This window comes from Podarcis pityusensis (assembly GCF_964106645.2).
Source record: "Podarcis pityusensis genome assembly, chromosome: 8".
Taxonomy (NCBI): domain Eukaryota; kingdom Metazoa; phylum Chordata; class Lepidosauria; order Squamata; family Lacertidae; genus Podarcis; species Podarcis pityusensis.
This window is the reverse complement of record NC_138033.1, coordinates 53845405-53873086: the sequence shown is the minus strand read 5'-3', so window position 1 is coordinate 53873086 and position 27682 is coordinate 53845405. Positions and strand designations below refer to the sequence as shown.

The window sequence follows — 27682 nt, the reverse complement described above, 5'->3', positions numbered from 1 at the left end:
CACTCCTCATTTCTAATATCCTTTTGGCTGTGTCTTCCATCCAATCTCTTAAAGGAGCCTTACCCTCACACAGGGTTCAATTCCTGACGCCTCTCCAGTTAAAAGATTTAGTGATGCAAGAGACCTGCGCCTGAGATTCTGGAGGGCTGCTGCCAGCCTATGTAGACACTTTTGAGGGTTAAAGGGTGACTATAGTACAGTGGTACCTTGGGTTACAGACACTTCAGATTACAGACGCTTCAGGTTACAGACTCCGCTTACCCAGAAATAGTACCTCAGGTTAAGAACTTTGCTTCAGGATGAGAACAGAAATTGCGCAGCGGCAGCACAGCAGGCCCCATTAGCTAAAGTGGTACCTCAGGTTAAGAACAGTTTCAGGTTAAGAATGGACCTCCGGAACAAATTAAGTTCTTAACCCGAGGTACCACTGTATAACCTGATGCAGTTAGTCACAGTTTCAGTGTCTGACATGGCACAGCCCAGGCAGAGGCAGAGCTAGCTGTTCCAGCGAGCGGTGAGCGTCCCAATGGGGCAGGGCGGTGATGTCACCCACCCTCAGGGATGGGTGGGGTGGTGCACACCCACCACACCCTCTTCCTCCGCCAGTGAGCCCAGGCACAGTTCTACCACCTTCATGAGAATTGGGCAAGTTAATAAGCTATCCAGATTACCCCAAAATACAAATCAGTTCAGAAATTGACAACACGTGAGCTAGAACTGTTATTTTCTTTTATTTATTTATACCACTGACATTTCATGTATGCAGACTTACTTTCCCTTTTTAAAAAAATCTTTCTGTATGAACATAAAATATTCCATCAGGTTGTACAGTGAACACTTGGCGTCACCCAATGCTTTAAATCTAACAAGGAAGGAGCAGGGGAGAGATGGAGGCTGCATTCACACAATAATTTATTCCACTTTTCCTTACTGTTAATTTCTGCATTATATTTAAGCCTTCACATAACATAAATGCTACTTCTGGAAATACAGCAGAATATTGTGCAACTTTCTGTGTTATTTGCAAACATTTTGTTTTCCTTGAAGCAAATTGCTAAACTTGAATATATCACTATATTTCTTTAGGTGGCTTTCTGTGTTACGTGAAAGCCGAAATATAATGTGGAAATTAACAGCTGGGGAAATGGAATGGACTGCCGTGTGAATGAAGCCAAAGAGAAGAGGAATCACCTTGATATAACCGTATAAAAAGAAAGGGAGGGGGAGGTTGTAATAGGAAAGAAAGTGCAAGAAGCAGTTTGCTAATTTAAGGTAAAGGCATTCCAGTAAAAAGTACTTTAAAGCAATACATTTCATACAAGTTTGTCCCTGTTGATCCCATCCTGTTCCAACCAATTCCTAGGCATCCCGTGCCCCTTTGGTCAGTCTTTCCACTTTGGTGTGTGAAGAAATGTGAATGTAAAGAAAGAATGACGTTTTCCAGGGAATGACAAGAATGGAAGTATTCACAGATAGTGAGCATAATTTGGATGCAACATTAGTCCTAACCCAAAGTTGACCCGTTGAAATTAATGGTCATGACTAACTTAGGTACATCTATTTTAATGGGTCAACTCTGAGTAGAAAGAATATTGCATACAACCCTTTGGCAAACTTGAACTGAAGCTGGGTTTAAAAACAAAACAGAAAACACACATTCAAGCTGAGAAAGGACATGTGTCAACATTTTAATTCTGAAATCCAAGTTACAATTTTGAGGGCCCCTCTTGGTGGATATTTGGACACTGATATGTTTTAAATGGCAAACAACCATTTCAAGTACTCGAGTATTTTGAGTATTTTCTTTTGGGGGATGGAGCTGGATTTTGAAAGACAGTACAATTTTACTTTGGCTCCAGTAGTGTACATTACTATGGCCTCACCAAGACCTGTTGAAATCCATTGACTATCAAGTGACTAAGAACTAAGTTACATAATCAGCAGTTCCATGTGAAGTATCTGTTGCTAGATGGCACCACTTCAGACTGTAGCTGTGGGATCAAGTGTTTGAATGTTCTCCCATATACATAAACAAACCTCCATGCACTTGGAAAGCTAGCATGTCAGGAAGAATGTTTGACCCTAGCTTTCTCATTGCAATGCTAGCTTTCAATGTACAGCGGGATTTATTTATTTATATGCAGGCACATTCAAACATCTGATCTCTGCTCAGGTGAGAATTCCTTCAGAGTTTGCTGTTCTGTCCTTAGCACCAATCTGCACACACAGAAAAATGTAGCAAGTGTCAGGCTACATAAGTAAACATAACTTGCTGCATGCCAAAAAGTTGCAAAAGTCTTAAATTAATGAATGAAGAGAGGAAGAAACAAAGACCTACTGTGCCCCGATTCTATATGCATCTACTTAAAAGGAAATTCCATGCATTTTATGGAACTTGCTTCTAAGTACATATGCTTAAACAGAACGATTTAATAATAATAAAACAAAGTTCTGCCAAATAGTGGTACTTAGTGACTTGGTGCCAGTACCAGACTGGCCCGTGAATTAGCATACAGATCTATCTCTAATTGCAGGTAAGACATAAGACTTTTACAAAACAAAAAACAAAAAAGTGTAGATTTTGCTGTAGTTGACATTATTAAGACGACACGCTGCTTAGCAACCCAGCCAATCAGATTTCACATTGCCAACTTTAACAATCTTTAGACTCTGGTCTTCCATTTTGAGATAATACCAGTCCTTGAAGAAATAGCTGTGGCCTGTAAAGAAGAAGTAAGTGTTTTCAATTCATTGTCAGGTAAAACAAACTTATGGGAAACACAAAAATCACAGCAAAGCAAGGAAAGGGGTTCAACTCAATGATTCTGAAGTTGGCTGGAGGCTTTTGAACTTTGTTCGGTCTAGAACAACTATTACGACTAGTTAACCCCGGGGTTTTCAAGCTATGTGACATCCAGTTATACCAGTGGTTCCCAAAATGAGTGGTACTGTCCCCTGGGGAGCAGTGAGATTGCCTAGGAGACTGCTAAGAGGCAAGGGGGTGGGCAACGGAGGTGTAAAGGACTATCAGACTTTGAAAAGCTGGTATCGCTGGATCACATTCATCTATTTTGTTGAATGAATTAAGCTAAATAGCTTTAACTGGATTTTGAACAAACATGCAATTAATTCTTACTGTTTTGAATTCATTGTGTTGTTATCTTTGTTACTGGGTCATGCAAACTGAATACAGTGGTACCTCGGGTTACATGCGCTTCAGGTTACAGACTCCACTAACCCAGAAATAGTATCTTGGGTTAAGAACTTTGCTTAACAGAAATTCTGCTCTGGCAGCGCAGTGCGGTGACAGTGGGCGGCCCCATTAGCTAAAGTGGTGCTTCAGGTTAAGAACAGTTTCAGGTTAAGAACAGACCTCCAGAATGAATTAAGTTCTTAACCCGAGGTACCACTGTAATGCTTTTTATAGGGTAGGGAGCACAGGATATGAGTTTACAGAACCAATGGGACGGTGGCCCAAAAATGTTTGGGAACCACTGAGTTACACCTTGTGGGGTTAGGAAACCCCCTCCCCCAACAATAATAATTAAGAAAAATCATTATTAAGCTGCTTCAGAAGTACAAACATAAGCCACATAAAATATGCTTTATGGGAACTGTGATTCTATGGGGATGCTGAGAATTTCTATTTGAGTATTTACTTGCGGCATATATATATATATATATATATATATATATATATATATATATATTCTGGTTTTAAGTTATCATTTTATTTTATTTTATTATTTTAAAGGAGAAAATTGATATAAATTGAACCAGAGTCTAATCTTTCTTTCCTCCTACCCCCATGAAAGGTCTTTAGTTATTCAGGAGATTCAGTTCAAGGGGAGTCTTGGTTGCCGGCACAGCAATGAATGCAGCAGTTCTTAACCACAATCTGTGCTGCATTAAAAGTGGTTTTGATTACTCTGCTGGAGATGAGTTATTTAGACAGCCCGGAAAAGTTCAGGAAAGGTCAGGCTTCCTAAATTTCCTTGCTGCAGTGGGACGTTTTAATTGAAGAGAAAAGCTGTTCTGCGGCTGCAGGCGGCACGCCAAGCCATCAGCCGATTTGGTGACCACCTCCAAAGGGAATGTCTCTCAGGATTCATGCAGCAGACTGGAGCAATCGACCTCAGAAGCAACAGCAGCAGCAGCAGCAGCGGCAACAGCAACTGACACTAGGAACAAGATGGCAACTTACCACTTCCGCTCACGTCAAACACAGCATCTAGGTTGTCTGGAACACCATTCCAAGCATCTGCAATTAATTTAGGGAAGCCAGGGTCCATTTTCTTCTTTACTTCATTGTACCTGTGAAATATTAAATATTAGCAGAGTTTTGTGATAGTTATACCAAATACCTAATGGCACAAGCTGCTGTCTTCCACAAAGCCCATCTGTATCACCGCTGCTCAGAAGAGACTATCATGGCCTAGATCAGGGGTAGCCCAATAGGTGCCTTCTAGAAGTTGTTGAATTAGAGTTCCCTTCATCCCTGGTCACTGGCCATGCTGGTCAAGGCTGATGGGAGCTGGAGTCCAGCAACAGGTAGCACATACCACATCAGCTATCCCCGAGCTAGATGATGCAATGGTCTGTTTCACTAGCAGGCAGCTTCATATGAGCCTGTAGTAACACTGGGAAAGCCTGGGGAAAGGTTTCTGCCTGAGAAGAAGCTTGAGGACTGCAATCTTAGTGGGCAGCCCATTAATTTTAATATAATACATATCTGGGTTCCATGCCATTTGGGGTTGGGTTGGGGAGAAGGAAATAAAAGTGTTTAATTTTCCTCCATATGGTTTAGTTTATATTTATTTATCCTTTCTCTAAGCCACTGTCAACAGAGAGCTATGGATCAGCCTAAATTCCCATCTTGTCTTGTTGTGTGCATCACGGGAACTCAGTTTTGCTCTGTTGAGGCACAGATCCCCAACTTCTACATGTGATTCATTCAAAGCAACTGTATATCCCTAATCTAAACTGCTTTTGACTCTCCTGCAACTGAGATGCTCTGGTCTCCGTCAAAGAAAAAGCAAAATGCCTTGAAATCTGAATCTTAGCAGGGAGTAAGTGCCCAGCATTGTAGTGTCCAGCCACTGGTTGCCTGCTGAAAATGTATTACCTCCAAAATTTGTCCCCTGCAAAAATGTAGGTCTTCTTGTTTTTGCTCCAACTAAAAGCTGCATTGACACGTTGCACATCAGGAGGTAAACCCAGACTGGTGAGTCTCTTTGGATAACCTCTTTCCAAGTTGTAGCCTGAATAAACCCAGTATTCATTTCCTGTGAAAACAAAAGCATCAAGTTTAATAATGATCTCACTTACAAATGAGGTTAGCGGGAAGGGAAAAGGGTTACCTCGATCCGAGCTTCTCAGATTTCCTCACAGTTTAGCTAAAGGGGGAATGGGTAGAGAGGAGCCAAAAGTTCATTTCAGAACTTTTCCAGCTCAAAAGTTGGGGCTCGGGGGTGTTTCTGTTTTGTGAATGGGATACACAGTTGCATCCTGGCAAATTTAGGTTGTGCAACTGAAGTGGATTTGGCATTTTGATGCAGCTAACCTGCTTCCAGAAAAGCTGAACTTTGTCCAGTAAGGAAAACAATGGGGGATATTCACTGGAAAGTATGAGGTGGTTGTTGTTTAGTTGTTTAGTCGTGTCCGACTCTTCGTGACCCCATGGACCAGAGCACGCCAGGCACTCCTGTTTTCTACTGCCTCCCGCAGTTTGGTCAGACTCATGTTTGTAGCTTCGAGAACACTGTCCAACCATCTCGTTCTCTGTTGTCCCCTTCTTCTTGTGCCCTCAATCTTTCCCAACATCAGGGTCTTTTCCAGGGAGTCTTCTCTTCTCATGAGGTGGCCAAAGTATTGGAGCCTCAGCTTCAGGATCTGTCATTCCAGTGAGCACTCAGGGCTGATTTCCTTAAGAATGGAGAGGTTTGATCTTCTTGCAGTCCATGGGACTCTCAAGAGTCTCCTCCAGCACCATAATTCAAAAGCATCAATTCTTTGGTGATCAGCCTTCTTTATGGTCCAGCTCTCACTTCCATACATCACTACTGGGAAAACCATGGCTTTAACTATACGGACCTTTGTTGGCAAGGTGATGTCTCTGCTTTTTAAGATGCTGTCTAGGTTTGCCATCGCCTTTCTCCCAAGGAGCAGGCGTCTTTTAATTTCGTGACTGCTGTCACAAAATTAAGTATGAGGTAACAATTGCTTAACATAATGCAATATAACGTCCCTTCAAACTTTGTGCAAAGGAAGCAAGATGAATTCTCAACAGAACACTCACCTGGAAGCAACAGCAAGTTTGTGTACCAGAGAGAGAAATTAACAGAACAACCCAATTTTTTTAAAAAAATCCAATGTAATTTTCACCAGATTAAGTTGTCCCTATCCCAAACTCTTTTCAGTTGGAATTTCACTTGGACTACCCTTTTTGCTGGCTAATATCCATTGGGCTGCTAGCTCACAGGACCGAGCTGAAATGGGTTTGGAATAGATGTCTCTCTTTGCTTTGCTTTGCTCCGTCCTGTCCCTGCCATGCTGCTGCCACACCCCTGGAATGGCACTTTGGGGGGATTTACACTGGTGTAAATTCCACTGGCTGAAGTTGAGCCAGGTAAGGGATTTGCACCAGCATATCTCCGGCTCAGCTGGGGTAAGGGAATTACACCTGCTAAAGGCAGATTTGGGACAGTGCTACAGGTTCTGCCACACTGGGCACCAAGCCTAAGGGGCACTGCGGGGTGTCACAACTATGATGTAGTGAATTGAGCAGAATGGAAGGTGAGAGGCATGGGGAGGGCACTGAATTCTGGGCTTACACAGGGCGCTGCTGAATTCTGAAAGACCCAAGTCTGCCCCTGTGCCAGTATAGCTTTGGCTGAGCTGGGAAAGCTCAAGACTAGCCAAATCCAAACCCTCTCAGCCTGGTGGATCTCAAGTTTGAGTAGTGCTGTTAGCGTAGTCCTCTCCTTGAGAGTGAGCCACATTGACTCTGACCCTTTGTCACCCTCCAGGAAGAGATGGAGTGGCTTTTGTAATATATGTGGTGGTGACCTAGTGATCAACAGGGAAAAAGCGTTTCTTTAGAAAAGTTGGAACTCGGCATGCTTGAGGCCTACACTTTTAGGAGTGGTTCAGAGATGGATGCCACACTGCAAATGGTATAAACAGAAACCAAGAACTCAAACCCATTATTGTTTCATCTTACTGGTATAGCCTACATACTTTATAGCTTCCATGTGCCCAAGCAACCAGAATGTTTATGCATGCACATTCTTTTTATTAGTTTTAGGTTAGCCTGTACATTATTTTAAATTGGGCAAAGGCCCACCACATGACTCTTACTCTCTTGAGATGAGAACTGGGGGTGTTTTTGTTTGATAACATTTGGAACACAGAGATTTGCTTGCTGACCTCTTAGCAATTTGCCAGTTTGCATTGTTTTGGATTTTTCCATATAGTGAGCTAACTACGGTAAATTTCTTCAGCAAACAGTATTTAAAACCCTACTTCACCCTACGGTCCCACAGGGGGAGTGGGGATGTAATGCTTGGACACAGACAAATGAGGTGTTTTGGCTACATCCAGTTTATCATGGAATCCAAGCTCAGCGGCCCTTTAGCCATGTGGAATTCATTATCGGACTTTCCCCTTCCCTTTAAAGAAATTGTTGAGCAGCATCTAGCCATAGGTTTTCCCTCCCTTTTTTCCCTTTAGCATGCCTGGAGATGTTTAGTCATGTTGCAATGGATAACAACACACTTTTCTTTTTTGCTGGCTCAGTTATTCAAAACATTGACAACAACCTCCCAATTCCACTAGGTCAGCCAGCACAACTGCAGCCGATATCAATAGGCACACACGTAAATGGTCAAGAGGAAATGCAATCTCTCCCTCGCTTTCATTGCCCCATGAGGCCACATTCACTCCGTATATTTAAAAGCACTATAACACCACTTTAAACAGTTATAGCTTCCCCCAGAGAATCCTGGGAGCTGAGATTTCTTAATGGTGCTGAGCGTCCCCCAGAGCTACAGTTCCTGGTGGTTTATTTTATTCATTTCTTAAAATTTATACACTGTTTGATATTTTTTAAAAAGGAAAACCTTCAAAGCGGTTTACAAAAAGATAAAATAATAAAATCAAGAAAAAATTACAATACTTTGAAACAAACAAACCCGAAACCAAATGAAAAACAAAAACAGAACACAATAGGTCAATTCCTCTTCACAGGGAGTGGCCTGTTGGTCTGTCCCAGAACTATGGGGTCCTTTTCACATTATCCTAACAGCAAGCTGGGAGTTGCTGCTGCAAAATATGAAAAGCCCAAGTCACAGGTCCAGCCCTACCATTAGGTAGAAGGAAGTTGCTGCCACAACCAGCTGATTTGTGAGTCACAAAAGGGCATGCAGTGCTTTTATATTTAATTTATTATCGCTGTATTTTTTACTTTCAGATAGGAGCACTTTGCTATATAATAAATAATAATAATAATAATAATAATAATAATAATAATAATAAAGTAAACAACCAGCAGTCATAGCAAAGGGGCAGAGGAAGTTCCAGCACAGGTCTGTAATGGGTTAAACAGTTAAAGCCCCCTTTCCCACCACCAGGATACTGATCTGTTATTAATTTTCTTAAGGTCTTTCATGCATTTCTTGATGGCATGAATTGTGTTGCATCATGACTTTCCCCCTCTAAGTCAGGGATAGCCCTCCAGATGTTGCCTAACTACATCTCCCATCAGCCCCAGCCTGCTTGGCCACTGGCCAGGGATGATGGGAGTTGCAGTCTAACAACAACTGGAGGGCTCCAACCTAGCCATCCTGAGTTTATCATTTAAGAACGTGGTCTACAGAATAAAAGGATACAGAATGCCATACTTCTGCAAACTGTGCTTACTGTACACCTTCCATCCAAGCCTACCTGAAAAAAAGACTGATTTCTCTTCTTGAGGGGCCTCGTAGACAGCGTCAATTTTTTCTGGGAGCTCTGGCCAGAACGTAGCAATCAGCAAAGGACCACTTGGCCTGTTTCGTTGGTTTGCCGTCCTCCAGATGAATCTAGGCAGAAAAATCACAGTGAGTTTACAAAGGGCTGATTCATTGGCACATCTGTTTCTCATCACTGCTGGCAAAGGTGCGTGTGTGCATTTAAGTGCCTGTGTGTGTGTGTGTACGCGCGCGCGCGCAGCGCACACACACACACACACTCCATCAGCAACACAAACATAATGATTAGGATTTTTTTTAAACAAAATTGCATCAAAGGTTGGTGAGCCTTCCTTTCTTTGGGAGGCATTTTTGTCCCATAGACACCTTAATGTGCCGCACACAGCCGTTGATGGTTTATAACTGGTTCACTAGCACTTACATTAATTCTTACCGCAGAACAGAAAAAAAGAATGTATTTGGTGCTTCAATTATCCCAGCAAATAAACCCATTTACAAGGCACTTAAACCCTTTCAACCATCCCCGTCGCTGCACATTGAACAGATGGATACGCATTTGGCAAATGCCAACATTTGTATTGGGTGCATTACTCTGGATGATTATGATTGTAGCAACCAAAAAGATCAAATCTAATGATCATCTATCAAACAGCTTGGCTGTAAATGAAGCCTGGAGCATTAAAACCGCTCATCAGAGGAATAAAGCGGGTAATTTAGGAGCTGTTTTATGTATAAGGCAGTGCCTCCTTCCGATTTATGAGCATTAAAAAACTGCAGTTTGATTTCGGTGGTGGTGGTTGATTGTGTGTGTGGAAAGGGAGTGGAGAAGCCCAAGATGTTAACAAAAGCACCATTGTGATTCTCTCTCTCTGCCCCCCCCCCAACTTTGCTTGATAAGCAGTTCATTTTATTCAAAGGACGCACACACACAAAATGGCCTTGTACCAGCTGGCCATTTCAGTAGGCAACAAGTTTGCTGAACCCTTCCCAAAAGGATGAGGCTGCAATTTGCTGAACGTCAAGAAAATTCCTTGCTTGTATTAGAACCTTGTCTACCAGCAATATCCAGCTTTGCATTTTGTGGAATGGAGGCTGGATTTCAGCAGGAGTGAAAAAGAACAGTCATGATTTGTAACTGGAACATGGACTTAGGTGGCCTTCGCAGCACAATTTATGTGCAAAATATGGTCTTCTTCGCACTCCCGTCTGCTGCTACTGTTGTTGTCCCAGCTGACACGGCTGCAGAATGCACAATTAATATTACAGCCACATGGGCAGAAGTAATCACATAGGACCTTTCCACGGTTTGTCACTTGGACAGAACGGAAGCTGTTGAACATCCTGTGCCAATAGACCCACCTAGACCACCCTGGTGTTCATGAGCATACCAAGATGCATGAGATACTATCATAGGTCAGTGGTCACGTGTCATCACAGGGGAAGCAAATTTTGGGTTGTACCCAGTGTTCTCCGTTCACTACTGCAAGGGCTTTTGTGCTAGTGGATGGGTTAATTTTAATGTTCAACAGTAGATGAAACCAAGACAACAGCTGCACTGGCAGAAACTCGTTGCACAAGAGATTGTGCCATCTGTTGTGCAACAAAGTTACCAGCAATCTGCTCATGCATTCTCTTGCACTGCAAGACACTTCACCAGTACAACAAGTATACCATGAAGTGAATTTAACCTTGAACTGCATTGAATACAGCTCTATAAGTTTTTCCATTGACGGAGCAGAAAAGTTACCTTAGATATTATTCCATCTAAGGTTTCATATTTTGTTCAAAGGGAGGGGGGAAGCTGACACCAGTGAGCCAATCTCACAAGCAACTAATTTACTGAATGCCTTGTATTAAGAGGAGATGGTAATTTGTTACCCTCAATATATTGCTGGACTCCCGCTCCAAACAACCCCTGTTAGAATGACCAATGATCAGGGATATGGGAGCTGCAGTTCATGAACTTCTGCTGGGTCACAGGATCCCAATCCCTGATCTCAGGTATGGAACCATTCTGTCTCTCTGCAGTGGAGGGAGGGATGAGACAAGATAACAGGGCCTTTCTTTTTCAAGCCAGAGTTAGCAAGTTAGAAAGGGCCATTTTAGTACTTCAGGAAAATCCAAGAGAATTCCAGCTGAAAAATTCAACAGGGGAGAGATTTCTGGGCATGCAGCCGGCACCAACAACTATTAAGTGGCTTGGATTTTGAAAGCTCCTTTTCCTGAGCATGCCTGGATGGGTTATTTGGTTTAAGTTAAAGCATCCAAGCCTCTCATGTTTCTGCGCTGCACATAACTGGGTCAGCTTCCAAAACTGTTGGAACAAATCTGGTCATTTTAAAAATGTACACAGTTCTTGTATGTCTGGAACAATGCAATATCCACTGACATTTTTGTCCTTGCCAGTTTTGTAACATTGGAACTGGGGTTTTCCTTCTCTTGGCAGTACTGCTGACAATACTTTTAACATGTTTATTGCCATAGCAAAACAAGAGCTAGTCTAAGTAGAGAATTAAAGGGAGAGACAGGAAGTCCCAGATATAGCAAACATGCCAACTTCAGTTTATCTCCAAGAGTCCCTTCTTTCAAAGAATGTAGCTCATCAGATGCTGCACCTCTTCTTCATTTATTTATCTATACCACTTGACTCAAGGCATCATCCAGACTGACCCTGCAGAACCCAACAACATGAATAACACTTGATCATAGACCCTCGGCTTCTGCTTTTGCTTCGGTACAAGATAACTTGAGTAAAACAGACTATTTCCTCCCACCTACCGGTCTTTGAAGTAGAAGATTTCCCCTCTGAGTTGAGCAACAGCATCAAATACAATGTCTTGGTTGCATAGTTCAGGGGTGACTGGCCCAAGTGTTGGACTTGGGCCTGGACCAACATCAGTAGAGCCCCCTGCAAATAAAGGGAAGGTTGATAATGGAATGAGGTCTCAATGTGATTATTCCTTTTTTAAAAAAGAGATGTCAACAAGAGGACAACACAATTTCATTTCCAAATTTATTTCTGGTGAAAGTAAAATGTAGTGCCTGAGGATCAGGGCAACAAATAGAGGTGGATGGAAAGGGGTGACCATTTGAAGCATGAGGCAAAGGACAAATGGCTACTCCCTTGCTCCATAGACAGAAGCTGACCAGACTGGCAGATGTATCTTATGTTAGCATTGGAAATGGGGCAGCAGGATCCAGTGGTAAAAAGAAGGCTGCAGCTTAGTGACAGAGCATCTTCTTTGCATTCAGAAAGCTCCAGGTTCAACTCCCAGCACCTCCAGGTAGGGCTTGGATTGTCCCCTGTCTGAAACCCTGGAGAGCTGCTACCACTCTGTATTAGATGGACCAAAGGTATGACTCAGTATAAGGCAACTTCTTATGTCCCTGGGTTCATATGTCCATTGCAACTGAGAGCCTATGGGTCCCAGGGCAGAATGAAAGGCACACAGATCTGTCCTCCAGCACCTTATCACTGCTCCTTGCCCCTCAGCATTCTCTGCCCAAGGAGTCTGCCTCACTCAGCCTAATGGTAGGGCCAACCCTGTGGCAAGGGATATTCAGTCTTATTTAAACACTATCTTTATCAGCCTGGCTGGTAGAATACCTGAGATGTCTCAGGGGGTTTTGTATCAGCTAAGCTTCTTTGGACAGTATGTGTTCTGCTATAGGCCAAAATGTAGTACATGTGTTTTGGACAAGTGGAAATATTACCATAAAGTTCCTGGATTCCCGTGATGTCATCCTGGGAAAGCCGAAAGTTCTTGGTGTAGGTATAGATGGGGGCCATGAGTGCTCCAGGATCTTCAGAATGCTCTAGTCCCATGGCATGACCAAATTCATGAGCAGCAACCAGGAAAAGGCTGTAGCCTGAAAGAAAAACAAACCGGGTTTGGGGCAGTTTGAACATAATGCTATCTATATATTTAATTACAGAGCCAATCTGACTATTCCTTAAAAGCTCTGCTACTAGGGGTTGGAAGAGATCCGGCTTCTGTGTACTGAAATCAGACATAGCCTAGCTGTGCTAGCAAAGCTTCTGAGGTGCTATGGAGTGTTTAAAAATATTCCAGGTGTTCAGCAGAGAAAGCCCGGGGACAGGTGGCACTGCATTGTTGGCACAAAGGAAAAGAGGTGACATTGCGTTTACAGTATCATTCAACTGTTATAGCTTCTTTTCAGAAATCTTTGAATGAGTGTGGAAAGCAGAGTGGGATCTTGTGTTGTGCCCTGGCCTCTGACATACACAAACAACTTAGGCCTTAAATATCTGAAGGGCCCCCTCCTTCCCTACATACGCTTTTGGTAGTAGCCCCTAAGCTGTGGAATTCCCTCCCCATGGTTGTGCATCTGGCACCTTCATTGTGTAGTCTGTGTCAGATGTTGAATATAAATCTCTTTACCATGGCCTTTGACAAATGCATATTTTGGGACCCACCCTATTTTCTTGACTGAAATTGGTTTTAACTGTTTTTAACATTGTATGTTGTAATTTTGCGAGGAATAATGAAGAAGAATGAGAACAGCAGCAGGAGCAGCAGCAACAACAAGAAACATGTATAGGTTCACTCCACATTATCAGAATTACTGAAAAAGCAGGGTTCAATTTAATATGGAAATAACCACATGTGACCACAGTTGTGCTTGTAAACTTTGTTCTGGCCTTCAGTTGAATGCTTCCTATGTTCCTGTCTTCAGAGGTCATCACTTAGGAAATTTCATGAGACAACTCTTCTTCCTGTTGTGAAGGTGACTCATTTGTTTTATGTTTTGCTGTTTTGCAATCTATTCTACATAATATTCTAGGTCGTATTTCTGAGAAGTGCCTAAGTGAGATGTTTTGATTCACCAAGGACAAACGCAACCACAATCTGGTTCAATCTGTTTTGCAAGCTTACCCCAAGACCAACATGTTTAAGAGGAGGGAGGGTTGTGTGCTCAGCAAAATGGCTGCACCCAGCCGTAAAGCATGAGGGTATGTCGTATGTACAATAAAAGAGAAGAAAATGGTGCACAGTCACTTCCTGCACTGTTTTTGAAATAATTTCTATCTGCCGTTGTTGAGGTGCCACATCCAGAAGCTGCTCCAAGCAGCTATATTCTGTTAAAAGCAAGACTAAGGAGATGAAGGAATGCAGAACAACTCTCAGTATGCTTCATAAGTATGCCTCAATTTGCTTTTTTGCTCAGGTGACTGTTTTAAGATGCATATTTTTTTTAGGATTTCCCTGGAACCCCTGGAATCATCCTAACCAAATCCACATAGGGACATAGTGGAATGTCCACAAGCAGGGCTGGCTGAAGACATTTTGGCACCTGAGGTGAATCACAAAATGCCCCCCCCCCTGAATCATGCCAGACATGTGTAGAGCCCAGGAGACCCCAGAGGGCAGCCCTGCTATTTTCTTCTTAGGAGTGGGAGGATACCAGCAGTTTTGTTTCTCATTTTGCAACTTTTAAGTTCAGTTCTCCATATTTCCACCTCAGTTTCCACCACCATTTTGTTCCAAATGCTTCCTAACACACCCATTTGTGTGCAATTTTGCCTAATATAGAATACATATGTTTGCAAAGTAATTTCCCCTAATATATTTTTGTATGTTATTTTCACAAAGATATGTATATGTATGCACACTTTACCCCCTGCATTGGCATTTTTGTATACATTACATGATGGGAGAACCACAATGCAAAATTCAAAGAAGTGCAAATATTGAAGGATGATATTGATTCAATTTGTATAATGTTTGAGAAAGGGCAAGATATGTAGGTTCACCTTTAAATGCTAACTGTGTCAAATTTATCCCTACCCATGCTGGAACTAGAGTGATTGTGCATCCCCAATTCCTACTTTAGAGAACTGGAGCTAGTATGCATATATGACAGCCAGTGTGGTGTAGTGGTTAGGGAGTTAGACTAGAATCTGGAAGACCAGGGTTCAAATCCCCACTTGGCCATGAAGCTCTCTGGGTGACCTTGGGCCAGTCACAACTTCTCAGCTTAATCTACCTCACAGGGTTATTGTGGGGATAATATGAAGAGAGGGAGATCCATGTATGCCACTGGGAGCTCCTTGGAGAAAAGTGGGATGTAAATCAAATAATAAATAATAAATATGAGGAAAAGAGCTACCTTGATCTGGACAAAATCCCCACTTGCGGTCTTCATCATAGTTGCTAGTTGAGGAACACCACATCTTCCCATCCTGACGCCCAGAGCTGGTACAGGACTCGTACTTATTCCCAAGGAATATGAAAGGAAAAACACAGGGTGCTCCTTCAGAGTTTCCACCAACTGTTGACATTGCTGCAGAAAAGAAGAAGCAAAAATAAGAGCTGATTTCTCCCTTTCCCATTCAGCCCCTTCATTATTTTCTGGATTCACTCTGCCATTCTGTCTGTGCTCCTGGAATTCTAGTTTGTTTCAGCTTTTGGTTCCTTCAGTTTACCCACATCTTATTTTTTGCAGTGTTGCCCCTGCAGAACTCAGCAGGGAGCAAGATGACTCTGGTTCTGCCCGTCATTGGCTCCAGCGCCACCTACTAGTGGTCCCTGGGCCTTCTACCCCACCAGTCCCAAAGAGCACCTGCCACCACTGTCATACATCATCATCTGGCATGAAAAGTAACACCTGCTTCGTTCCATCTTCCCATCCTTAGGAGATTAAGAAACCTGAAAAGGTCCTCTCTCCAAAGAGAAGAGTAATTATTTAAGAAGCATTAACACACAGCCACCAATGTCATAGGGGAGAGGTTGCTTTCATTGACATAAATCTACCCATGCAATAGCAAAGCGACTCTACCTGTCTCTGGACAAAATCCAAATTTCTTATCTCGATCATAATCTTCAGTGGTCCCACACCATCTGTATCCATCTGTTCTTCCTTCCGTGGTACAGCTATCATAGGTGCTGCCTTGAAATTTGAAGGGGAACTTGCACGGCTGCCCATCACCATTTCCACCCATTGTGAATAGCACTGCAGAAGGAGGAGGAAGACATTTCAAACATTTGGAAGATATCATTTGCGCTTTAATCCACTGCACATGTGGCTACGCGGCCTTGCCCCGGGTGCTGACAACCCACGCTACGCCACTGCGCGGCCAGAGGTATAGTGGTCTGGAATCAGTGATGAGGCAAAGAGCTATTACTACTTCTGCAGTAGGGTCCCCATCTCCTACAGCTGCCCAATCACCATGAAAGGGGAGCTTTGCAGCCACTGAGAAGTATTCTCACTCTTTGTTCTGATTGGAGCCAATTAGAGTGAAAGGAGGTCAGTCAGCTACTGAGGATTGGCTCCTGGGGTCACTCTGGAGAAGGCACATAAGAAGAACACCGCAGGGTTATTCTGTTTCACAAGGACAGTGCACAATTTCTGTTACATACCATGGAACTTCAAGGAAAACACAACTCAAGTCACCCCAAAAGATGATATTGGAGCACTCAAAAACATTTGTCCATGTACATGCACAGAAAACAGTAGATCTAGCTGAAAGGCAACACATGGAGATCTGCATTGATTGTTGCAATGCACCCCTTACTGTTGTATAATTGTAAGGTTATTCTATCATCTTAGGAAGCTGTATAATCTAGCCTGCAACAATGATGAAGGGATCCTGCCCTTCTGGATTTGCCGCTATGTAACTTGATGCAAGCCCAATGGTAGAGTGTGTACCTTGTGTGCAGAAAGTCCCAGGCTTAGTCTCTGGTATCTCCAGGTACTGCTGGCAAAGACTTTTGCCTGAAACCCTGAAAAGCTGCTACCATTGCACAGTTGTCATTGACTGAGAGTGGTTGTCCAGGATTAGACCTGCAACCTTCTAGGAGTGAGGAACCTGCAGCCCATGAATCATTCTTGGTCTGCCAGGAAGTCCAGTTAAACATTGTAGACCAGAGGATGCCAACCTTTTTAGTTCAATGTAGGCACATTTGGATTTTGGAGTGAATGCTGTGGGCAGCACATCCTTTGATCATTTCTCTCCCTCAGATCAACTCCCTTCCAAGAGACAGAAAGAGAGAAAGTGTGTGTGCACGTGCGAGCACACACACACACACACACGATTCTCCCAAGAGATCTGGGCAAAAGTAAGATCCAAGGCTCTTCTGAGCTTTGAAATGCACACAGAACTGAAAGAGAAAGTGGGAAAGAGAGTCACTTTCTCAACTTTCTTTTTCAGCTCAATGACCAATGGGGCAGAGAGGGGAGAGTGAGCACCAAGGGAAGACCTCAAATGCACCACAGGAGGGAATCCTCTGCTCACAAGTCAGCCACTTTTGGCCCCTGGGTCTGAGGTTCCTCACTTTTCCTGATCTAGGGCAAAGAAGTTCCAGGAGAAGAAATGTTATCCAAAGGCCTGTGTTTGAATTCTTTTTCTGCAAAGTATCTTTGCTGGAGCAAACAAAAAAAGATGAGTGAGCTAAGATGAGTCACTCGCTTTCCACTTAAGCTTCTTCCAGCTGTACGCCTCCACATTTTCAAATGCACATTTTATTAGCCATGTACAAGTTGCAAAAAAACCAAACCCAAATCCATCACAAACATATGGAAACTGAGTACAATGTTGCTTCATCCTGGAGTGACTGTAGGCTCCTGGCTGACACAGGAAGACACAGGGAAAAGTCAAACAGGCCTTTGTCTTTCTGCCATTTTCTTTAGCCTTCTTTGCTGTGTGAACAGCAGAGAAGTCTTTAGTGATTTGACAACCATAAAGAAAGAAGTCACTCTGTCCCGGTCAGGATGCAAGCTGGAACATGCTCATTTGAAACATAAGGGCCATGGGGTTTTGTGTTTAAAAAGAGGTAGGAACCTCAGGCCTGAGAACCAGATGTGGCTCCACAGGGCTTTCTATCTTGTCCCTAGGCCTCTTCTGCCCATGCCTCTCTTCCAAGACCACACACTCACCAACCCTGCTCTGCGTCCTCCTTAGGTGCTTTTGCCTGCCTGAATGTGTACCTGTACTGTGATAATGCCACTGGTTTGCCTCCATGGAAGATGGAGGAAGGCTATCAAGATGAGCAGAAAGATTCAAGTGAGCAAGCTACTTCTTTGCTTCTGAAATTCTCTCCACCTCACCTCATCCACAAGGCTCCATTTGGAGGTGTCAGCCATTTTTCGGTTGGTGTGAGCTATCATTAAGAATCAAGCAGGAGTAATATAAAATGAAGAACATTATTTAAACAAGCTTGCATTCTTCTTCAAACTCTCTCTGTCCCTTCTGCAGTCTCTGTATTGTTTGTGCTGAGTCATTTCCTGGTAGCTTAATAGGTGGTAGATTGGTACAAGGCATGGTCCAACCTTCTGTGCTCATGTACCACTAGGCTGCACCTTTTCTCACCAGTCTCCACCCCCAATTCTGCCAAGCATCACCTTTTAGCTCCAAGGCTGCACCTCCCAAGTGTCAGGTTCGACATTTAAGGGATCTGACAATGCTGCTGGTGTATAAGAAATAGAAGGACATAATGCTGGAAGAGAACAGGGACATCATTTCCCACTACAGGACCAGCCAGAGAGATATTTTATTAGGAGGAGCAAAGTGTGTTGGCAGAGAGAAAGTAGATACATATATATTTAGCATCTAACTTTCCTCCTTCCTAAAAATTGTCTCCACATTTGACATCCTGGCTTGAGAACAACAGACCGCACCAATTTTACAATCTGTGAACAAGTTTTTCCCCTTTAAGAATTCCTTCCAAATTTCAAAGAGAGAAATTGTCTGTAAATCTTGACTTTCTATATCCACAGCTAGCAAGAGCAAGGAACCAAATAGAAGCTCAGCTTGCCAGATTCCACAGAACTTTCCCCTCAGTATTTGAATGTGTGGTTTCTCAAAGTATAGAGCGTCACTTTTTCTCTGCTTAAAAACTGGGCAGCTTGAAGAGCTTTGTAAGAAGAAGAAAAGCCCCAAGATATTTGCTGAGCTTAAAAATCATTTTCTGCCTCTGAAAGCTTCAAGGCTTCCCGTACAACAAAATGTGGCAGAATGAAGATAACTGGGATCTAATGGTCTCATCTCACTTTTCCTATCTTTGGCAACATACAGTTATATCTCTCTGAGAGACCGATAAGAGCTCTATAATTCTTGTCTTACAATATGGAAGTGGACAGATGGAACTCATCAAAGTGCAACTCATATTTTTCTACTGCACTTACAATGAGTAGGGTCTATTTCCTGGTACCTGCCCAAGATAAAGCATCACTCTTATTTTGCAGAGATTTTATTAGTGTGATGTGCAAGCACCACCATTCTTCAGGTTCCAGACCCACTTCCCCTAGCAGAGCATGGCAGAATGCATGCTTTGAATACAAGTGGTTCAAATTCCATCCATTCTAGTTTAAAAAAGAATTAAAGAGCAAGCCAAGAGTAATCTCTCTCTCCCTCTCCCTCTCCCTCTCCCTCTCCATAATACTAGAAACTTAGGTTATCCAGTGAAGTTCAATGATGAGCGATTCAGACCAGACAAATTTTAGCATTGCACACAGTGCATACTTAAACAAGGGAATACACTGCCACAAGATGGCCACCAACTTGGAAGGCTTTAAAAGGAGAGTAGATAAATTCACAGGAGATAAAACTATCCATGAGTACATAGCCATCATGGCTACTAGCAACACCACTGCCAAAAGAGGTTTGCCTCAGAAAACCAGTTGTGGGGATTAAGAAGTCCAAATTATATGTTGTTGGCATAATGCTCCAGTAAACCGGAAGGGGCCCATGAGGGTCATTTAACCAGCTCATGAGCCAACCCCAAACTGAGACACCCGCTCAGTGAGTCCTTACGTGCTGCGCTAAAGCGGCGTGGGGACTCTCTTCCGCGGCTCCAGAAATCAGTTCTGTGCATGCCCAGACACTGGAAATTGCATCTGCGCAGGCACGATTTTCGGCATCTAGGCATGCACAGAAGTGATATGCGGTGTAGCGCTGGGCCGGCCTGGCCCACGGAGGATCTCTGCGGGAGTGATCCAGCCCATGCCCAGTAAGCCTTGCCGACCCCTGAGTAAGAGCCTGTCTCTAATTTTTTGGCTTCTTGGAGTACACCAGGGGACATCATATCACCTGTGGTGGGATCCCCTTGTGTGGCAAGCTTATGGGGAAACAAAGCCTTGGAAAAACAACACCAAACCAACAAAACAAGATTAAATACGTCATTTTTTTAGTTTTGCTAAATATCTGGGATGGAGTAGGCAAAAATCTTAAAAGCAAAAAGCTGATTGGTTTCATGTTGATAGCGGTGAGATTTCAGCCACATTTGTACCTTCTATTTAAAGCACTATACCACAAGTGCACCCCAAAACTATCATGTCCAGACCAGCACTCTGATGTCTCCAAAGGGATTTTGCATGGAAGGGACCTGGCCAGCTTACACAATTGGAGGCACACTGATACAACCATTGACCCCATATTTCCAATGAGAAACTAAAGACATCATACATGTCATCTGGGAAAGGCCACAATATGCTTCCAAATTAAAACAAAGCGCAGCTCTCTGCTTCTGTCAGTCAACTTACATTCATGGGGACAGAATCCGTATTTGCCATCCGCATCAAAGTTGTATGTTGTCGAACACCAAAGGAATCCATCACTCCGACCCGCGTCGGTGCAGCTGTTATATTCTTTGTCGTTGAACAGGAATGGGAATTTGCAGAATTCCCCATCTGCATTGCCGTATTTCACTCTAACAACTTGAAAGGGAAAGAACAGAGACTCTGTCAGGAGGGGTCAAAATATAAATGTGAGTTTCTCAGTATAATTTCTAGAGCGGGGTGTCAAAGAACACGGTAGCTAAAAGAACTTGCTTAGACATTGAACTACAGGAGAGTCATCTGGAAATACATTAAACAGTGGAAGCTGTTTAATGTAAGCTAATCTGTGAAGACCTCAAAGTGAGCTGGTGCTCACCATTCACCTGGTTCTAATCTTCCCCACTCTGGTGTGAGATGCATTTAAATTATAGTATTTTGCATAAGTTCCTAAATATTAGCATATGAAAATGTTGCTGGACTCCAACACCTATCACCCTGAGCCAACATTGCCAATGGTCACCTGAAGGTAATTCTGAGGGATCAGCCCTAAATCTACACCAGCCTTCCCAAATCTGGTGTCCTCTGTATATTTCAGACTCCAATTCCCATCAGCCTCAGCTAGCATAGTCAGTGGTTAGGGATGGTGGGGGTTGGAGTCCAACAACATCTAGATAGTATTGGGTTGGGGAAAGCTGACCTACACTGTTTTGCTGTCCAGTCTTTCTGGTAACAGTCGACATTTGGCGATGTTTTGAATCAATCAGCAGCTGCCATACCTTGTCCTTCACCCAAAGTCCAAAGCTCATCATCGTCAAAATGGGAGTCCCCACCAACCCCGGGCCCAGGGGCAAAGGCGTGAGCCAGGAGACCATCCTTTCCATCAAAAGGATACCCATCACCATGCTCTGCAGAAGAAAGAAGAAATCAAGTGGCATTAAATACAGGAAAACAAATATCTAAAATGGTTGAATAATCATGCCCTCTTTAAAATAGCTAGGTTGTTTTTTCTACAATTTTTATGGGCTGATGATGCTTCCCTTTCTGTTTTACTTTGTGTGCGTTTGAGTTAAGGAATTCTTTTTATTATATTTGATTTTTAATCTCTTGTGCTGATTTACATTTTATTGATGAAAAATCTTCTTTGGGACCTATTGGCAGTAGTGGGAAAACACACCTCTGAAATATATAAATAAACACTGCATTTTCCTTTTTTGCCTTCTTTATTGTGGTCTCCCCACCAACATAGGAAACTGCCTTATACTAAGATGCCAGGAACTGAACCTGGGACCTTATGCATACAAAGCAGATGTTCTACCTTGGAGCTATTCAGGGTCTCTCTCTCTCTCTCTCCCCCCCCCCTTGAGTGTCTATGAATAAAGCTGTGTGTATTTTCTGCACCAAGTCATTTCAAGTCTCTCCTTCCTCCTCGGGTGAAGGCCAAGTTCTTGGCTTCTCCCGTTATTTCACCGAAAGCTTTTCTTGGAAAAGCAACCTCCTGGCAAGGGCATAACCCTGTTATTCATCAGTTTCTCACCAGCAGCCTGGCCAACGACACTGCCTGCGGTGACCACTTTTGCATCACTGAGGACTTTCTGGGTTTGATCCCTTGCCATTGGAAACAAATGTCAGATGCTCCCAGCCAAACCCTGAGTTCTCAGCTATGTGTACCTTAGGTTAGAGCAAGGCCAGCCGAAGGCACACTGGCAGAGCATAGCTGAGAAGTGAAACCCCTTCCTAGAAATAGAAGGGCAGAATCCCAGAAGAATGGAGCAGACTTAATAACATAGGAAGGGACCTGCTGGATCAGGCCAAAAGCCCATCTAGCCCAGCATCCTTTTCTCACAGTGGACAACCAGATCCCTTCCAAATAATCAATTCTATGATGCCATTGTAATGGACCAAACAAACAAAATGGGCCTGGTTGGGTGAGTATGTCTGCATGTGCCCAACTGCCCACGTTCAGGTCAGTTGAAATAAAAGCCCCTCCAGATATCCTTTTTCATTGTTCCTTCATGAGGATTTGTGGTCAGGATGGCATCAGGGCAGCTTTAGGCAATCTCACTTTCAGTCCTGTTTGAGCATGCAAATGTTTCAAGGCAGAGATACTGCTTCATTTCCAATTGCTACATGTCCTGTTAGCTTCGTCCTGAAATCCTGTAACTATTTATACCCCAAATGTTCCAGGGTGGTGGTGGTATTATCCCACTTTTGTTGCACTATAGTCCTCCTCCAAATGGCAACAATGAATGAACACCAGAGAAGCAATCCAGAACAATGAATAGAGTGGAATGATGCCCAGTATAAATCCACCACTGATGCATCAAAGACATGTTGCAGAAGACACCCACAAAAAATGTCCCACTTGTCTGGAGGGCCTCAAAGACAGGAGTGGCTGTCTCGGACTTCCGGGTTGGCGCGATCAGGAAATGGCGGATTCCCTCCGAGCTGCGGAGGGAATCGGCTCCGCTGAGGACGGGTCTTGCCGCGCCGGCGACGCGGGGACCCTTAGAAACCGCAGGCGCTGAAGCCTGCGGACGGGAAGACTCGGTGGGCGCCTTAAGCGCCCCCCCGACCCACGAAGAGCCTTTTTAAAGGCTGCGGAGAGGGTACGGAGGGTGGCGTGGCGCTGAGAGTCGATTGCTACCTCGGTGGAGCGAAGCCGCGAGCCAGGACTGGAGAGCGCTGACTTCCTTCCTTGAAAATTGGACTGAAAAAGAATAACCCGTGAGTAGATGGAATTTGGCTTTAAGAAACTTTTCCTGTGAATTCGAGACGACCGGGGTGTGTGCTAAAAGGAAGTCCGCACCCCCCTTACTTACAGACAATTCTAAGCAAGGAACGGAGAACTAAGGTGGAGAGGTTATTTTGTTTAATATAAAAGAAACTAACTTCCACGATTTGACAAAAGAAGTGTTGTACTGGAGAGTGAGAGTGGAACTTTGGAAATTTTTGATGAAATCCCCCCCCCCGGACCAGGGGGAGTCCCGCGTTTGAGCCTGTTGAAGAGGAATAAGGAGTTTGACAGCTGTCAAAAGAGCTGTCAAAGGGACAGTTTCAGTTAAAAGTTTGTTAACTAATATCTCTCTGGACTAAAAGTGCTATAAATCGAAACAAAGTTGTTGGAAATTTGAAAGAAAGAAACAAAAAAGATTTGGACTGTTGGAAAAAGTTTACAAAACAACTAGAATCCCCCTAGGGGGATTCTTAAGGTATTACAATGGCTGCAGATGGAAAATTACAGGCACAGATAGACAGGATGTTTTTTCTCGTGGGAATATTGCAAGAGCAGAGCTTGACTATGAATAAACAACTCATGACCTTGACCTCTGGAATAAGTAACTCTGCTGAATGCATTAAGGACTTGACAGGAAAGGAATCTGCAGCTGAAATAGAAGTGACATCTCAAGAATTGGAGGAGAAAGTACAGATGGGAAATATCAACAAAAAGCCTACAATGGTGGAGTGCAAGGAAAAAGACTCTTGGAGTACATGGATTATAAACCTGCAAAAGATGTTAAAGATGAAAGAGGGGGCCCCTAAAGTATTTGGAATACAGGAACTTAAAGGAAATAAGAAATATGATTGGGGCTCCCCTGTTGAACATGAAAGACTGGTTGATTTTTGGCAGCAGTTGTTATCAAGCATCCTGGTGGGAAGAAAAACTGGAGTGACGGAGATTGAACTGCTTCGAGACCTGACGACCAACATAAAGGATTTCCAACAAAACTGGCGGAGAGGAACTGAAAGAGATTTGAAAGCCTCGGACGTGAGGAATCCAGGCTAAAAACTACTGCTGACTTTTATTTGAGAAGGGACTAGTACCTGGGGGGGGGGAGGGGAAAGCAGAATTGTAAAAATGTTTATGAATTTTGGGTCGGGTGAATAGGGCCTATATCTAATATAAAAATGAAATCTGTGGAAGGGAATTTGGGTCGACCTTAGGAAAGAATCTAAATGTTTATAAGAGATGGGGATAAGAAAAATGGGGTTAACTAGGAAGAGTTATATAAAAAATATTAATCTATAGGTTAAGGAGGAGAAGCTAGAACTTGCTGAGCTAATTATGGGAATAGGGATGTAAGAAGGGGGGTGGGGGGGAGTCCAGGGAACAAGGTTAGGAAACCTTGTCTTGTTTTGTTTTTGTTGTATTTTTGTGTGTTTGTCTTTAAAAAATTTGAAAACCCAATAAAAATTTATAAAAAAAAAAAAAGGAGTGGCTGTCTCTCTCCCACCAATCATGATGGTGGTTTTGAACTGGTCATGGCCTCTAAACCTTCCCCCAATTGTTCTGATCAGCCCTCAGAGCCATCCCAAACCACCCTTGGCCCTACTCTTTTCTCCTTTCCCCTTGAGAGAATTCCTAGTTCTGCTACCTGATGTAAGGACAACTGAGATAATGACTGTACCAGGTGAATTTGAACAGTTCTGAAGTACACTATATATATGCTATTGGACTAGTCCAGTCAAGTGCTCTGTGGGTGGGTGGTCTACATACCTAGATCTCCTGAATGTATTTCTGTTCATGCATTGGAAGAGAGCTGGTGGGAAAGGGTAAAGTACCAGGTAATAAATCCCCTGTGCAGACCAAGATAGATACAGAAGGGAGAAGGCAGAAATGGACAGAGAGCTATATTGTCCCTCAGGTTTTCTTATCCTTAATGCTGTATGGAGATATTTACCCCATCGTCCAAAATTGATCATGATATCTGCTTCACCATCATGAATTCGGGAAAACTCCAGTGGTGTGACATCACTCCAGACTTTAAAGGCTCGGGCAAAAGCATCATCCACAGTCTCTGAGTCCAGATCTGGGGTGTAGCCTAAAATCCTTCACAATAAAAGTAGGGTAGGGTGGGGTGAGAAAACAGAGAAGGGTATGGATCAGGTGGAGAAAATCCCCGAAAGGGATAGCAGCCACACTAAGTCTCTTGCAGCAAAAGCAATACAAAGAGCCCTATAGCTATCAGTCTTTTAATATAAGACTCGTTATTTTGGGGGGGTATGTGTGTGAAGGATTCATGTCTGTTCTAATTCCTTGTTGCACAGTGTTCTTGTAATGCTGCTGGTGGTGGTGATGGTGGTGGTTATTATATTACTAGAGCTGTGAACCAGCTACTGTATAGCCAAATCCCAAAGCAAATTGGGCAGATTGGGATTAACCTGGGATTTGGCCAGAACAGGTTGTGCCAGATTGGGTCCACCTGGGGAGGACTAGTTTATATGTGCAAATTAAGATAGCGGGGTGCCTTGGATCTCACTGGCATGGCAATTTGCACCATGAGTAACAACCCCTTTAAACAATTTCTTTTAAAGTGCTTAAAGGAAGAGAAGCTCAGGGGATCTGGGGCTTAATAGGAAAGACCCAAAACTTGGGTCAATGTCCCTAAAATGCTCCGGAAAGAAAGCATAAAGCAACCTTTCAAACCAGGGATAGAGAACATCCATATGTTATTTGACTCCAACTCCCAGCAAGCCCAAATTCAGAGATGACAGGAGCTGTAGCCAAACAATATCTAGAGGACCACAGATGTTCCCCATCCTTGCTTTAAGCCAGAATTCCTACAAAATGTATGGCCTGATCCCTTGGTTTTTTTTCTTAAAGCGAGTTCCACGGTGTTCAGTGGGGCTTATTCCTAAATAAGTACAAACAGAATTGCAGCCTCTCTCTCTCTCTCTCTCTCTCTCTCACACACACACACACACACACAACCTTGCTTGTGTGCCATTATTAATTTCTGGCCAGCAACACTGTCTGTACGAGGCACTGGAAAAAGATGCACACACTAAAAAGCTGAGCCACAGGACTTAAATAGATATGGAAATCATTAAAAGAGCCCTGCTGTACTTCCTCCGCCTAAGACTTATCCCTCCAGACTTTAATGGACGATGAAGTGCTTGTTAAACTATTTGCTGTCCAGATCGCAGGGTAATTTTGGTTCGGCTTTCTTTCTGCAGGCATAACATGGATGTGGGGTTAATACCTCCAGATCAAAGTGCCAGATTAAAAAAAACTACATTTATTTTATTTTATTTTTTAAGAAGCAGAAGGAGAGAGAGGCAGACAAAGTGGAGCCTGTGGTGTTTTGTTCTGTGGAGTTGTATGGAACAACAGCATTTGAAAGAAAGGGATAGCCATTATTCTCCCAGAAGAACTCATGGTGTTCTGGAATAATGGCCAAAGATGCTCCCCCTCTTTTTAATGATGAATATTGAGGGTTCGGATTGCTCCAGCTGTGTAAAGAGTAGGGCATCTCTTAGTGTTGAGATTTCAATTCTGGGAAAGCTACATTGCACCCCAGGCTTGCTTTGTCCTGTACAACACTGGTGTCTCAGAGGTAACCCATTCATGCTTTGCTTTTCCTCCTATACATTTGAAGCAAAGAGGAGGAGATGTTTTGAAACTACTCTTACAAATCTACTTCCATTTTTTGATCTCTCTCTGTCTGTCATCATCATCATCAAAATTTGTATACTGCCCTTCATCTCATGATCACAGGGCAGTTCACAACATAAAAATACAAAATGAGAACAGAAAATACATAATAAGAACAAGAACAAATCAATATAATATCATTACAAGCATACTGGCTGCTGGTTTGCTTACCAAGCTAGCTTTAAGACATTCATGTGGACTTGTAAGGCTTTAAACAGCTTGGGACCAGTGAATCTGATAGATAGATCTCCTTCTCCCCTCCAAAGTTACCTGGTAAGAAGGCCTTGCTAAACTGCTAGAAGTTATAAAAAGGCTTCCTTCTTGGGACAACCAAGGTATGCCTGTCTACTCAATGGGACTTGCTCCCAGATAAGCGAGGTTAAGATTGCACCCTAACATGGAATGTTTTGCCTGATAGTATGTATGCATACCTGTATGTGACGAGATTTTTCTCCCATTTTGGTTTTCTCGGGAAGAAATTATAATTGGCCACATCCGGATTGCCACAACGGGGTTTCTTCATTGTATCTATGGTGTTTTGGTCCAGTTCTCCAGTTTCAGGAAGCCCAAAGAATTTCTGCATTTTCTTCAAGGTATCTTTTAGCACCATGAGGTTGCAGTTGTCTTTCGGGCACCCATAATACTTGTTGAGGTATTGCTTCAACCAAAAAGAAAAGAAAACAGCACAATCAGTCACAACAGGCTTTTTATGAAGTTTGGAAACTTGTCTGATGACTAACCAGTGGTGAGAAGGAATTATTTC

General features: G+C 43.2%; 1 protein-coding gene and 1 long non-coding RNA gene across 2 annotated transcripts in view; both read right to left on the bottom strand.

Moving 5' to 3' along the window:
* LOC308483058 overlaps window positions 1-27682 on the bottom strand; it is a 229625-nt gene that overhangs the window by 49027 nt on the left and 152916 nt on the right. The window lies entirely within an intron of this gene.
* MMP2 (matrix metallopeptidase 2) overlaps window positions 713-27682 on the bottom strand; it is a 31266-nt gene continuing 4296 nt past the window's right edge. Inside the window, exons 2-13 of the mRNA XM_081016582.1 lie at window positions 27351-27577; window positions 25166-25314; window positions 21263-21391; window positions 20472-20645; window positions 15771-15944; window positions 15102-15275; window positions 12684-12839; window positions 11748-11877; window positions 8944-9080; window positions 5126-5285; window positions 4205-4314; window positions 713-2720 (exon numbers count right to left, since the gene is read on the bottom strand). Of these exons, the coding sequence (XP_080872708.1) occupies window positions 2617-2720; window positions 4205-4314; window positions 5126-5285; window positions 8944-9080; window positions 11748-11877; window positions 12684-12839; window positions 15102-15275; window positions 15771-15944; window positions 20472-20645; window positions 21263-21391; window positions 25166-25314; window positions 27351-27577 (1824 nt within the window). The 3' untranslated portion in view covers window positions 713-2616. The remainder of the gene's footprint in view (window positions 2721-4204; window positions 4315-5125; window positions 5286-8943; window positions 9081-11747; window positions 11878-12683; window positions 12840-15101; window positions 15276-15770; window positions 15945-20471; window positions 20646-21262; window positions 21392-25165; window positions 25315-27350; window positions 27578-27682) is intronic.